General features: G+C 42.8%; 1 protein-coding gene across 1 annotated transcript in view; it reads left to right on the forward strand.

Annotated features, from left to right (window-relative positions):
- fras1 (Fraser extracellular matrix complex subunit 1) overlaps positions 1 to 13,857 on the forward strand; it is a 398,900-nt gene that overhangs the window by 352,200 nt on the left and 32,843 nt on the right. The window contains exons 64-65 of the mRNA XM_041181003.1: positions 8,666 to 8,898; positions 13,086 to 13,246. Coding sequence (XP_041036937.1) covers positions 8,666 to 8,898; positions 13,086 to 13,246 — 394 coding nt within the window. The remainder of the gene's footprint in view (positions 1 to 8,665; positions 8,899 to 13,085; positions 13,247 to 13,857) is intronic.

Genomic DNA, 13,857 nt, shown 5'->3' on the forward strand with positions numbered 1-13,857 from the left:
ACACGGCCCCGCCACCGACCAGCTGAGCAGACAATCACAAACTGGTTTCATGACGTTATGAATCCAAATTTTGGCCTTCTCACCACATTGTTCGCGCACGTCGCTGAACATGCCCAACGCCAGCGGGCAAGGAAAATTCTGTCCACAGTGGCAGCAGCGTGTAGCATCTACAAGATGCACTGCGGGAACTCATCAAGCCTCCTTAGACAGCACCTTCCAAACCCACGACTGCTACCATCTAGAAGGACAAGGGCAGCAGACACATGGGAACACGACCACCTGTAAGTTCCCTTCCAAGCCATTTACCATCCTGACTTGGAAATATATGGCAATCCCTTCACTGTTGCTGGGTCAAAATCCTGGAACTCCTTCCCTATCAGCACTATATGTGTACCTACACCACATTGACTGCAGTGGTTCAAGAAGGCAGCTCACTACCACCTTCCTATTAGGGACGGGCAATAAATGCTGTCCTAGACAGTGATGCCCACATCCCATAAATGAATTTAAAAAAATAGTTCCAGGATTTTGACTGAGCAACAGTTAAGGATTGGCAATATAGTTCTAAGTCAGAATAGTATATGACTTGGAGGGGAATTTGCATCTGTTGCCATGTCCTTCTAGGTGTTCGAGTTCGCGGGTTCAGAAGGTGCTGTCAAAGGAGTTGTGATGCTCTATAACTGCAAGTTGTACATGCTGTAGTGAAAATTCTGCAACTGAGTCCTTTCAAAATTTTAGACCTTTGTGTGTTCAACAGGCATAAAGCACTGTTCTTGGAAACATATAACACAAATTATGTCATTTCTGTCACTAATTATAACTATATAAAAAATGAGAGAGATTTTACTCATTATTGCCACATGGTAGCGTGTGAAGATACTGATTGTAATTTTTTTGCCAAATGCAAATATTACTGAAGGTAGATCTTACAGTCATTGTGCAACACCTACAGTCCCTCTACTCTCCCTGTCACCTCACATGGCATTCATTATGACACCTCAGAAGCATGAAAAACTGTGTGAACATTGACAGAATTCAAACCTGGGCTTTCAAGCATCCAGTTCACTGCTCAACGAAATGAGCTGCCAGATTCTATCCATATGAAGTTGAAATTATTTTTTCCGACTTAAGTCAAAGTTCCCCATAAAGGGCTGTTTTGCAGAAATTCCCACTGCAGTAGATATCAACTTTAGGAATTAACTTCCCCAATGGCCAGTACGACAGTTCCAAAACTGTCATATTGCCTGTCAATTGGAGAGTTAATATCCTAGAGAGATTAACCTTTATGAGCTGAATGGCCTTCTCTCATTCCTGACTTTCCTTATTCCTTTCCTAAAAATAGCTTTTATAAAGTAGGCTGTCTCAGGAATTGAGTATAATTTAAAAATGAGTGGTTGTGACGAAAGTAACCACATGCTGGTGTGAGAATTTTAATTGGATGTGCACTGCATCAGTTCCATTAATGGTCTTGCCATATATTTCTGTAATATTTTCCAGTGGGTTAAACTATGGGGGTAAATATTTCAAATGGCAGTATGTTAATTTATTATTAATGTTTTCAGAACATTATTTGCTTTCAGGTTTAATTCCTCTGATTTACTTAAATCTATCAAGATTGCCAAATCCAGCCTAGGATGTTCTTGTCAAAGTCTCATACTAAACATTCTGCATTGTGTGCACACAATGGTTTTTGGAAGTTTTTTTCACAATAAGTGAATATCATCAAACATGATGGTCGTTCTGCAAAAAACAATCCAACATTGATTTTGTGCATCAATCCTAAATATTTATTGCATTATTAATAAAATAATAGGTATGGAGAATCATCAAGAATACATTTAAATGCCTACTCTTTGGGATTATTTTAAAACAAAGTAACTTCTGCCAGTTTTTGGAAGAAAGGTGTCTTGCCAGATAATTCTGATATCCAACTGAAAAATTTGGGGTGGAATTGTCCCAGGTTTGCACTAAATGAAGTAACAGATCTAAGTGAAGTAACAGATGGGGAAAAAGAACGTTATACCCGCTGGCCGCTTTGGCGAGTTTTTGTGTCATATTGCTGCACTCCCGCCCCATTAATCATGCATTCCCAGGAAACATGCCATGTTGCTGGCGGGCGGCCTCTGATTCACCACCTCGCCGTCACCTCACAGCTTCCTCACACTTGTGCCATGTTTAAAGTGCAACTGCGCGCACACCTCTTGTGTTTCCAGCCCAGGACTGCTGCACAGAAGACATGGCTCCAAAAGGCAAGAAGACTGCAGCACCCCCCCCCCCCCCCCCCCCCCCCCCCCCCCCCGATTCAGTGCCACATCCCTGGAATGCCTTTTGGACATCGTTTGAGCCTGCTACAATGTTGCCTAGCCCTGCTCTGGCCAGAGGAGGCCCATCAGTCTCACCACTCTGGCTTGGGAGGCAGTGGCAGCCATGTTCAGTGTCAGTGCTGCGCAGAAGAGGTTCGCCATCCAGTGCAGAAAGAGGATGAATGATCTCATCCGTGCCACCAGGATAAGGCAACCATCTCAACACTTTAAACTTACACACTCACAAGCCCATCACACATTCACTGGCATCTCACTCACTGCCAACTCAAGGGACATCACTCTCTCACACACCCTCACATCTCCATGTGGACTCATCTCCTCTGGAGACTGCCTCCTGGGCCCTCACCTTCTTGAGGCCACTTGCACAGATCGACATGGGTTCCCATACACACCCTAGGATACCCTCCTTCACCAGTAGTGCCCTCACCCTGCAGCTTCTTGCCTTGCCTGAGGCCACTTCTCCTTCTGCAAGCAAGCCCTAGCCCTGCAGCTGTTGAAAAGCCAACCCTGCCTTATAGCTGAACTGACAAGTAAAGACCTGCCCATGAGCTCCGCTAAAAGTGATGCGTTACTGCCTGCGAAGCCTGATGCTGATGACTACAAGTGCTGCCCAAAGCAAGGTAGGCAATCAAACCACAAAGTTCCGATCAAAGTGCAGCTCACCAGGTGCACATCACTCATGATAAAAGCAAAAAACTGCGGATGCTGGAAATCCAAAACAAAAACAAAAATACCTGGAAAAACTCAGCAGGTATCACCACCTTCAACACCTCTGTCCTTTTGTCTATGATATCTTTTGGTTATCTCCACCTATCACTGGCCCTCTATCCAGCTCTACCTGTCCCACCCCCTCTTAAACCAGCTTATATTTCACCTCTTTTCTATTTTTCCTTAGTTCTGTTGAAGAGTCATTCGGACTCAAAATGTTAACTGTATTCCTCTCCGCAGATGCTGTCAGACCTGCTGAGTTTTTCCAGGTATTTTTGTTGTTTTTTGCTCATCACTTATGTTCAGTTGTGAAACACATTGGTGTGCAATCATGCCAATGTGCCCAGATGATCCAGTCTGGAGGGATGATTCTGGCAGGCTGGATTTATAATGATATGCAGATGCCCACATTGTCCGCTCACATTCGCCATGACACCCAGAGCCAGCAGGCACAGAAAATTCTGGCATTGGTCTCAACTGTTGCAAAGTCAGTGGCAAGGTGGCCAAGGTTAAAAATCTGTTGTGCTGAACAAACCAAGGCTTCAAGTCCCATTCATGACCATGGAAGATTATGTCATTGGTTCTCATTGGGTACAATCAGTTTGATTAGAAAGTTACAGGGGTATAGTTTCTGCTAGTTTAAACCATTAATAATAGCACAGTCTGGGTGCAATCGGCTAAACTAGCACAAAAGACCAAGGAATTATAAATGTGAGAAACATCCCAAACTACTTACTTCCATATTTTCAATCCTTTGTGCAGGTTTGAGATTCAGTTCTTCTGGATCAGGCACTGTCCATCAACTGGGTCACACCCTCAGCTTGAAATGGCAAAATTCCACTCTTTGGTGTTGGCTTGGGAAGGCTCATCAAATTGCCTTCATTTTCTCAGACACAAGATGTAGTCACCTTTTCAAAGTTATGAAAAGTGTGACCATAAAATATTCAATTTAATCAAGAAAGCTGACCAATGTACACCATGAAAGTATTAAAAGTTTAGTTTTTGTTTTAAAGTTGTTTTATATCAAGTTCTCACATGTGAAGGTTTGGACATCCTTATTAAATTGCATATTTTTGCTAATAAGCAAAACCGCACCGAGTTACTACTCTTAAATACATCGAGGAACTCTTTTTACTGGAAATAAATATATACTGTTATGTGCTATTATGTTGCCCAATTGAGCTGGTTAATGGAAGATTTCATCTGATTATGCAAATTAAGTTTATCAGAAACTTGGGGAAGAATTTTCTCATCATTGGGCGGGCCGGTCAAGAGCAGGTGTAGGCGGGCACACAGCCGTTCGCTGTCCGTGATCAGCTGCGTGCAGCCATTTTACATGGGTGGGCCAATTAAGGCCTGCCAAGCGTGACGCGCACCCAGAAGCGCTCAGCGCTACCTGTGAGAGTGGGGGGAGGAGGGAGAGTTGGGGCCTGACCGCTCTTGCGTGTGCACGCGAAAGAGCACAGAAACCTCCCTGAGGCATGGAGCTGCCTCAGGGAGACTACTTTGTTTATGAATAGTTGAAATAAAGAAAAAAATTATTCAGACATGCCCCCTCATGTGACAGTGTCACATAAGCTGGGACATGTCAATGAATTTTAATAATTTTATTAAACTTATAACCCTTCATGAAACCTCATTCCGCCCATGGATGAGGTTCCATGAAAAATGCAAAGGCCGCCTGGGCTCTTTGCCTGCCCACCAACCTTTCAGGTTGGATGGGTAGCCCTATTAATGACTATAATGAGGGGATAAATGGCTTTAACAGGCCTTTGACAGTTCGGCGGGTGTGCAGCCAACTCCTGTTTGCGCCCACCGAACTGAAAATCAGAATGACGCGTGATGACGTCGGGACGCATGGCCGACATCACCGCGCGTCATTTTAAGTGTCAGCGAGCAGGGCCCGCCCCCGAACGCCGAGCAGAAGTTTCAGGCCCTGAACCGCAGCTAAAACAGCGCAACTTCAAGTGCATTTTGGGTGCAGTTTCCCAATTGCGTTCAAATCAGAAACTTATCTTGTTTTAACTTGTTTTGTCAGTGGGTGACTCTGCTAAATAACTGTTTTTAAAAATAAGTAATATCACCTGTTTAAACCAGATGGTAGAGCTCCGATTCCAACAACAAATGTGAGTGACTGTTTCTTTGCAATTACTGACATGCTAATTAGATTCCAGGATTGTGCAACTTAAAGGCATGCAATGTTTGAAAAAGCAGTTTCATTGACAGATTATTTTTTCTGAGGAACAGCCATTCTCCCATTTTTCCATTGAATGGGGAATTTCACCCAGACAGAAAGACAGCATTGCTTCACTCTCTGTCAATATTTCACTGTGATGGGAGAATGTATTGACATTAATGCTGAAACAATGCAGGGGAAATATTAATCCTGATACACTCTTCACCTACTCCTAACACTGATCCCTCTGCCTTTTCTCACAATATATTACATTGAGGAGAACAATGGAAATGGGTACTTTATGGTCATAGAAAGGACAGAATTCATGTGTAGCCAAAACTTATTCTGAAGAAAACTGAAAATTCTGCACTTTCACTGTCAACATTGAGCAGAGTGCAAACATAGCAGCTTGTTGAAAGTATACTGCAATCCACAGCTTGTTTCAACATGTAAATACTGATTCACAATGACACATCACTGAAATTAATTTATATTTTTTGGGTAGCAAGAAACAAATACGCAGCAATAACAAGTATGGGGCACCTTTTAAAAAATTAATGCAGAATCTACTAAGGAACATATAGGTCAGGTAAACAGAGTAAATTTGGGTCCGGCTGTGTTACCCGCACTGCATGATGTTTGCATAAGTGGATGTTTAAAATAATTACAAATGTATTCACATTTTTATTTCATTTTTATGGACCTCAAAAATATAGAGAGCACTTTAATACATACCATCATGAACAGCACCAGCTATCAATACTGACTGTTTTGAATATCTCCTGATTGATGAATAAGTATTAAATGCACAACTATCATAATTCCCAAATTCAGAAGATCCATTCCTGTCACACTAGTGTCAATTTATTTTTGCTGCCAACAGCAACTGTCTACGTGGTCTTACTGAGTGAGCCTGTAAAGTTAAATGTGGTTAATTTGAGCAGTTTTATGTTATGGAATCGCACTCCACGGGGGAGAATTTTCTCCCCGTCGGACGGGCCGGGCGGGAATGGGGCCCGCGAACGCCGTCCGCAATCAGCTGCGCGCTGCCATTTTACGTGGGCAGGCCAATTAAGGCCCGCTCAGTATGACGCGCACCCGGAAGCGCTCAGCACTCCCTGTGCAGGCGGGTGGAGGAGGGAGAGTCGGGACCTGCGCTCTTTCACTCATGTGAAATCTCCCTGAGGCACAGAGCTGCCGCAGGGAGATTATTTTCTTTATGAAAACTTCAAAAAAAAATAGAAAAAATTATTCAGACATGTCCACTCATGTGAATGAATTTTAATAAAAGATTTTATTTAATTAATAAACACTTCATGAAACCTCATCCCGCCCCGGGATGAGGTTTCATGATAAATGCGAGGGTCTTAAGATTGGATGGGCACCCCTGAGAATCAGTTCAATTAGTTAATTAATGGCCTCAATAGGCGTTTGACAGCCGAACTTAGGATCAGAATGAGGCGTGGTGACATCGGGACGCACGGCTGACATCGCCGCACGTCATTTTACACATCGGCCAGAAGATTCAGGTCATTGAGTTAGATGTTACACTGATTTCACTTAGGTCTCAAACAACCAGCAGGGAAGGGATTATTTTTCGTTGTCAGTATCAATTGGATTAGAATGCAGGTAATAAAGGTGAAAAAGCCGTGCTCTAGCCCTCTGTACAAAGTTGCCATTCTTTTAGTATTTTAATGGTGTAAATCATGTCCCTTCTCAAGTTTATTTTAAATGATTAATAGCCCATGGTGCAGCTGCAATAACAGCTGGCACTAAAGTTCACACTGATGCAGTTGAGGTTTTTCTCTTCTGAATTTGGGATGAAGGCACATGTTTTGATCAGGGATAGAGAGAGCTTTCCTGAACTATACCCAACCATAGAGCAGTTGAGAGTTCAATTCCCAAATTGACACCAACAACTGAGTACAAAAAAAAATCAATACAATTTAGTGCTATGAAGTGGCTTTGAAGAAGATTGGGGGAACATCTCTTATTTGCTTTTTGGACTGGGGCTGAATAGGATACAGAGAGGCTGCCAACATAGGGGGAGCAATTATAAAAGGAAACAAAGCACTAAAAGCCACAGATATTGTGGTTATAAGAAAGTTATTTAACTTTAAACTCCAGTCACAGATTAAAGGAAATGATTGTAAAATTAGCAAGCTTCAAGCAAAACCAGACATTAAAAGAATGCTTCCCTCAATCTAGTGGATAGGTAGAATAGCCTTTCATCAAAGATAATTAATGCAATGCTAATTAAAACTTAAAAATAGTTGAACGGATGTCTGATTATCAAAAGGATTGAAGTCTAAAAGTACTGTATAGGCATGGATGATCAAATACTCTTTGAACAACTCTAGCTCCAGGCCTTTTGGCACCATCTATAGAATGTACTTAGGCTGAACGATGCAGACTAAAACTTGACTGGCACCATGGAGCTTTACCGATTTCTCTGGGACTCGGGAAAGGAGGGGAAGAAGTTCTAGAATTTTATTTCCTTGGATTTTGTGAGATGAAACAAATTCACGAGACTTGTTATAACAATAGCTTGTATTTATATAGCACATTTAAGGTAATAAAGTGCCCCAAGGTACTCCACAGGAGCATTGGATAACAAGATATGACATCAAGCCACATAAGGACATATTAAGGCAGATGTCAAAGGCTTAGCAAAAGAGGTAGGTTTTAAGGAGCGTCTTAAAGGAGGAAGGAGATGTGGAGAGGTTTAGGGAGGGAATTCCAGAGCTTAGAGCCGAAACAACTGAAAGTCGTGGCCACCAGCAGTGTAGAAATTAGAGGATACTCAAGAGGCTACAATTAGGGGAGCCCTGATATCTCAGTATTGTGAGGCTAGAGAAGATTACAGAGATATATAGGAGCAAGAAGGGATTTGAAAACAAAAGTGAGAATTTTAAAACCCTGGCATTGCTTAACCAGGAGCCAGTGTAGGTCAGTGAATGGAATTTAGGGCAGGTTAGGACACAGACAGCAGAGACTTGGATGACCTCATATTTATGGAGTCGAATGTGGGAGATCGGCCAGGAATGCATTGGAATAGTCAGTATAATACCTGCAGGTAGATGACAACTAGTGTGGATCAAGCATAGATCTTTGAGGGACAACACAGGTAACATTGAAGGAGTGGGAGCAGAAGCTATTACAGGTGATTCTCTAACAGTGATTAGGTAAATGAGAATACAACCACCCAGCTGGATGACAGTGGAGTGGTGTTAGAGGAGAATGGTGTGGTCAGCAGTGTTATAGGTTGAAAGGATGAGGAGAGATAGATTACCTTGATCACAGTCGCATATGATGTCATTTGTGACAGCTTGTTTTGAACGAAATGTAATAGGGTTTTCCCGTTGTATCAAAATGTATTTGATGTTGTTACTAAAAGTATTTAAGTACATTTCCAGAAAACTAATGTCTCTTCCTATAATCTTGTCCCCTTGCCTAGGTCTTAGATAGTATCTACTTCAGTCGTCGATTCCATGTCCGTTGTGTTGCTAAAGCAGTTGACAAGTCTGGCCATGTTGGGACACCGCTGAGGAGCAATATTGTCACCATAGGAACAGATAGTTCTATATGTCATACACCTGTAGTGGCAGGGACAGCAAGGGGATTCCAGGCCCAATCCTTCATTGCAACTCTGAAGTACTTGGATGTCAAGCACAAGGAGCATCCCAACAGGTACTGTAAAGAAAATAGATCATTATTATGATGTCAGAGTATTCATAACACATTGATATAATCATCAAAGGCCATATTAATGTGAACACGTAAGTATTGTGATAACATTCATTCATAAAATATTATCCAATATTGTTAGCTGTATTTTCTGTTTTAACTGAATACTTCTGTGCTGCAGTAAATTTTAGTTTCACCATCTAATCATTTACCTGAAAGCTGTTGCAAATACTCTGTGATTCCACCCTCCTTATAATGTGATACTCAACCTTACAGATCAAGAATGTTTCAACTTCTATATTTGGTCTTTGCTGCAACAGATGATTTCAGCTGCAGCAGCAGTGGGATGATACAGTGAGACTCTAGTCCCTGGTCTGGGAAAGCCTCAGCAGTGATCCCCTTAGGGTCATTGTCTAAGGAATAATGATAGTTCCAGAGGTCTTCTATCCTGCCTGTGGAACCAAACCTCAGCATGAGCTGGCAGAGTGAGAAGAGAAAAAATCAGTAGAAAATTAGGAAAGGGAAAAACAATGATAAATTGTGGAAATACCCTTATTGGGAATTTCCAGTAATACCGTTTTGTGTTATTTAGTGAATATCAGGACTATGTTACAAAGCTGCAATGTAGTCAGTGCATCCATGACAGTGAAGTTTGAAATCATTATCTTACTCCAGGAGATGGTGTTATTGGCTGTAACCCACGTCAGTACATTTTTTTGTTTTATTTAATACAAGTGGATCTCCTATTGTATTGTTTTATATGGACTAGACTGAGAGGTCTAGTGGCCTGGTTATTACGCTATAAGGGTGACCCAATATCATAGCACTCCCATTTGGAAGTAGCATTTGCAGGTTGTGCATCCTGATTATCCTTTCATTGGGATTGAGCCTGTGATATCTCAAGGTGCACTTCCTTTGAGTGTAGCCCCTCATTAGAAGCATCAGATCAAAGAATCAACCTGTATACAAATCAGTTAAAATGTAAGTTTTAATAATTTTACATTGTTCATTAATTCATGTCTTGTTCTCATTATGAGCTTGATTACTAAATATATATTTTACAGATTCATGTTCCTGGCACAGAGCCTTGCACACTGGCAATGTATTTAGTTTCAGTCTTTAAGATAAAGAAATGCATAAGCTTTCAATCTTTGATGTTGGAGGAAAATTTGAAGGGGACAGAGGAATGCAGCTGGAGGACATAATTTATAATCAAAGAGAGGAGCCTGAGATTATCTTTAATCTCCAGGAGAATCTTGTAGTACTGGAGTGATTTGGACCTGAAACATGAAACACAGTATTGCTTTATGCAATTGATCCAAATTCAGAGCTAACTACCAGGTGCGCTAGGAATTAAGGGAAGAGAAGTGGAAATTGTACCAGAAATGTCAGGGGGGTGGTGGGGGTAGAAGACAGTTAAGGATGGAGAAGAAGGTCATGAAGGCAGAAGCAGGGCTGCTTTTGGACAGGACAAGTGCAACAGCTGTTCCGAGGCAGTTGGATAGCTAGAGGACAGAAAGTTTGGAGTTTGAGAAAGTGTTGGAAAGTGGGCTGGAGCTAGCATTTCCCACAGGGGCATATAGGGAACAATGTCATTGATTAGTGAAATGGTTAACTGGTCAAAGATAGAAACTTTGGACGTGGCAAGACCAGCACACTGCTGTGAATGGGGGCGTTTATTGGAGCATGGGGTTCAGCGAGGACAGAAATTAAAATTTAGTGGGTTAGATGAATTTCAGTGAAAACTAAAATCACCCAAGGATGTGGATTTATTGACTGAGGTGAAGGGTGATTGTAGCTATGTCACCAGGCCACTTGGAATGATGATAGCTGAGAAGAAGAAAAAGCATGAGGGTGGTAGAGTGTTAGAGGAATAAGGATACAAGTTAAGGGTACTAATACAAGGTAAGTGTGGATGGTATGGTGAAATGTGGGTTGCCAGGCTAAGAAGATGACAGTCAACAAGAAAAGGGGAGAAGTTTGGATCAGGGCAACATCTAAAATGTAGAGACGTGATTCAATTAGTCTAGTTTGTTTATTATAATTAGTAGATTTTAAACCTCCTCATATGAGGAAGATGGTAGACTATAGTAGTTGCAAACCTTTACAGATAGCTAAGCAACGGTGCCTGTGCATCTGTCCTTCAGTACTTCAAGGGCAACGTAGCTCCTTGCTGCAAAATCATTCATTAATTAGATCACCCACTGTCCTTTCCTTTTAATTACTGTGACTGTTTCTCGACTTTAATGTTAATTAGAGTGAAAAGGGTACCATGTAATGAAACAAATGATTTCATTCCTGGAACAGAATATTTTGTTATGATGGTCGCATCACATTTTTGTAAGAAGGAAAAGGAACCCTACTGTTGCAGATATCTGGGTATAAATGAGTGTTTTCTAAAAAAAAATTACAAACTGTTTGGCTGATGTAGAGGTTTCAGAAATGTATCTAACCCTAAAAAGAGCTAAAGGAAGTGCATCTTATTGCAGATTAGCAACCTGAGTAGAGATTTATTGTAATTGTAATAATATTAGAGTGACTAGATCTCCCGGTTTCACTGGGACAGTCCGGGTTTTTCACTAAGCGCTCTGGTGTCCCAACGGCTTACTCCAAATTGCTCAAATGCCCAGGTTTCCAGCTCCACTGAGGACTCTGCCCTTTTCCCCACTCCTCATGTTCCATTTACTTGCACATGGCTTGCCTTTCAGTGCCCTGATTAGCCACTCTGCCAGAATGCTCTGATTGGCCAATCAGGCATTCCATGGAGGAGGCTAGCAGGGGAAAGTGGGAGAAAGTAGGGGGCTAGCAGGAAAGAACGGGAGGTCAGTGGGGGAGAGCAGGAGGCCAGCAGGGGAGAGTGGGAGAAAGCAGGAGGCTAGCAAAGCCTGTCCACCATCTACAAGGCACAAGTCAGGAGTGTAATGGAGTACTCTCCACTTGCCTGGATGAGTGTAGCTCCAACAGCATTCAAGAAGTTTGATACTGTCCAGGACAAAGCAGTCCGCTTGATTGGTATCCCATCCACAAACTTTCACTCCCTTCACTACCAACGCACAGTGGCAGCAGTGTGTACCATCTGCAAGTTGCACTGCAGAAACCCATCATAGTTCCCAGGCAGCACCTTCCAAACCCATCTAGAAGGACAAGGGCAAAAGACACATGGGAACACCACCACCTGAAGGTTCCCATCCAAGTCACTCACCATCCTGACTTGGAAATATATCGCCGTTCCTTCATTGTTGCTGGAACTCCTTCCCTAACAACACTCTGGGTGTACCAGCACCACATGGACTTCAGCGGTTGAAGAAGGCAGCTCACCACCACATTCTCAAGAGCGATTAGAGACCAAGCGATAAATGCTGACCTAGCCAACAACACCCCATCCCGTAAATTTATAAAAAGGAGGGTGAGTGATGGTGGGTTGTGGGTGACAGGTGGGGGAGGGGGGTCAGCAGCAAGAGCAGGGGTGGGTCTCAGCAGGTGACTCCCCTTCCAATGCTGGTTCTCTCGATCAGGCACTGATTGCCTTTGAATGAGGGACACAACCTTGAAGCCCACAGGCAACGCTCCACAGATTTGCTTGTCGTACTCCCCACATGATGAGACCTCTCCTAACGCAGGGGCGGGATGAGGCCCTTAAGTGGGCATTAATTGCCCACTTAAGGGCTTCAATTGGCAGTGGGGCAGGACAGCTGTCCACTGTTTGAAGTCAACAGATAATATATCAGGCACAGCTTAATTGGGCACCACCATTCTGTGATGTAGTCACATCCCTAGTTGCACGCTTCTACAACCGATAAGAGCTTCAAAAACTCCAGAAGCTGAAGATCCTTGTATCTGTACCTACAACATCACTAATGGTCTCTAAGGGAAGTTTGCCTTGTCTTGACTTTCCGTGGGCAAAGTTATAGGAGATCCAGTACAGTTGTTATTAAAGGAACAGTTTAGCTGAAGTGCAAAGGACTACTCTGCAGGAAACATCTTCAGATTGAAGAATATGAGGAAAGAAAGAGCAATCAAGCAACAATATTTATGTGGTACCAAGATTAGCAGTCACAATAGAGTACCACCCAATTGCCTTCATTAAATAAAATGCTTTTCAATACTGTGAAATGGTTTTTTTTGTCATTCAGATAATAAACAATGGAATTTGCATGTTTATAGGTTTCTTTTCCATTTATTTTGTTCAGAATCCACATTTCTGTGCAGATCCCTCACCAGGATGGGATGCTGCCTCTAGTATCCACCATGCCGCTGCATAACCTGCACTTTCTCCTGTCAGAATCCATCTACCGGCACCAGCACATCTGTTCCAACCTGGTTACAGTCAAGGACCTGAGGAGTATCACAGGTAGAACCATGCGTGAATTCATGCTACATAAACTGTCATCAGTGAAGTTTCTTCCATCTTTTTATTAATATAATTTAAAGACAAAAACTACAACATATAAAGTTGAGGGTTTATCATGTTCAAAACTTAGGCACGGATTTTTGTTCCCAGGCCCAGAATGCAGAGACAGGGCATTTCCCGGCTCCCTGCCCCCAACCCAGGAGAAAGAGGCACGAAAGTTGTGATTTTTATTTCGGGGGCGCGGGCTGGATTAGAGGTTGAGTACATTGCCTCTGGACGAGTGCAGAGACTGCTGGGTGCTGAGATTGGCTGGTCAGAAGGTCTGCCTCAGTGCACCGGGACTGTGTGAAAGATTGGAAAAAAACAATAAAACAAAAACATCCATGCGGCCCTCAAACCCCCTCCCCCCCGACACTCCCTGTGTCCCATCTATGCTAACCTATGCCACCTTATGCTCCCCCACTCACCCCCATGGACCTTCATACGCCCTGTGCCATGCTATGTCCCATTACCCACCCCCTTGGCTGCTGATGCCCCTATGCCTTCCTAGGCCCCTCTAACCACTCTCCCATGGCCCCTCACACCCCTAATGCCAACCCATACCCCCCACT

The sequence above is a fragment of the Carcharodon carcharias genome, chromosome 1 (assembly GCF_017639515.1).
Source record: "Carcharodon carcharias isolate sCarCar2 chromosome 1, sCarCar2.pri, whole genome shotgun sequence".
NCBI lineage: Eukaryota > Metazoa > Chordata > Chondrichthyes > Lamniformes > Lamnidae > Carcharodon > Carcharodon carcharias.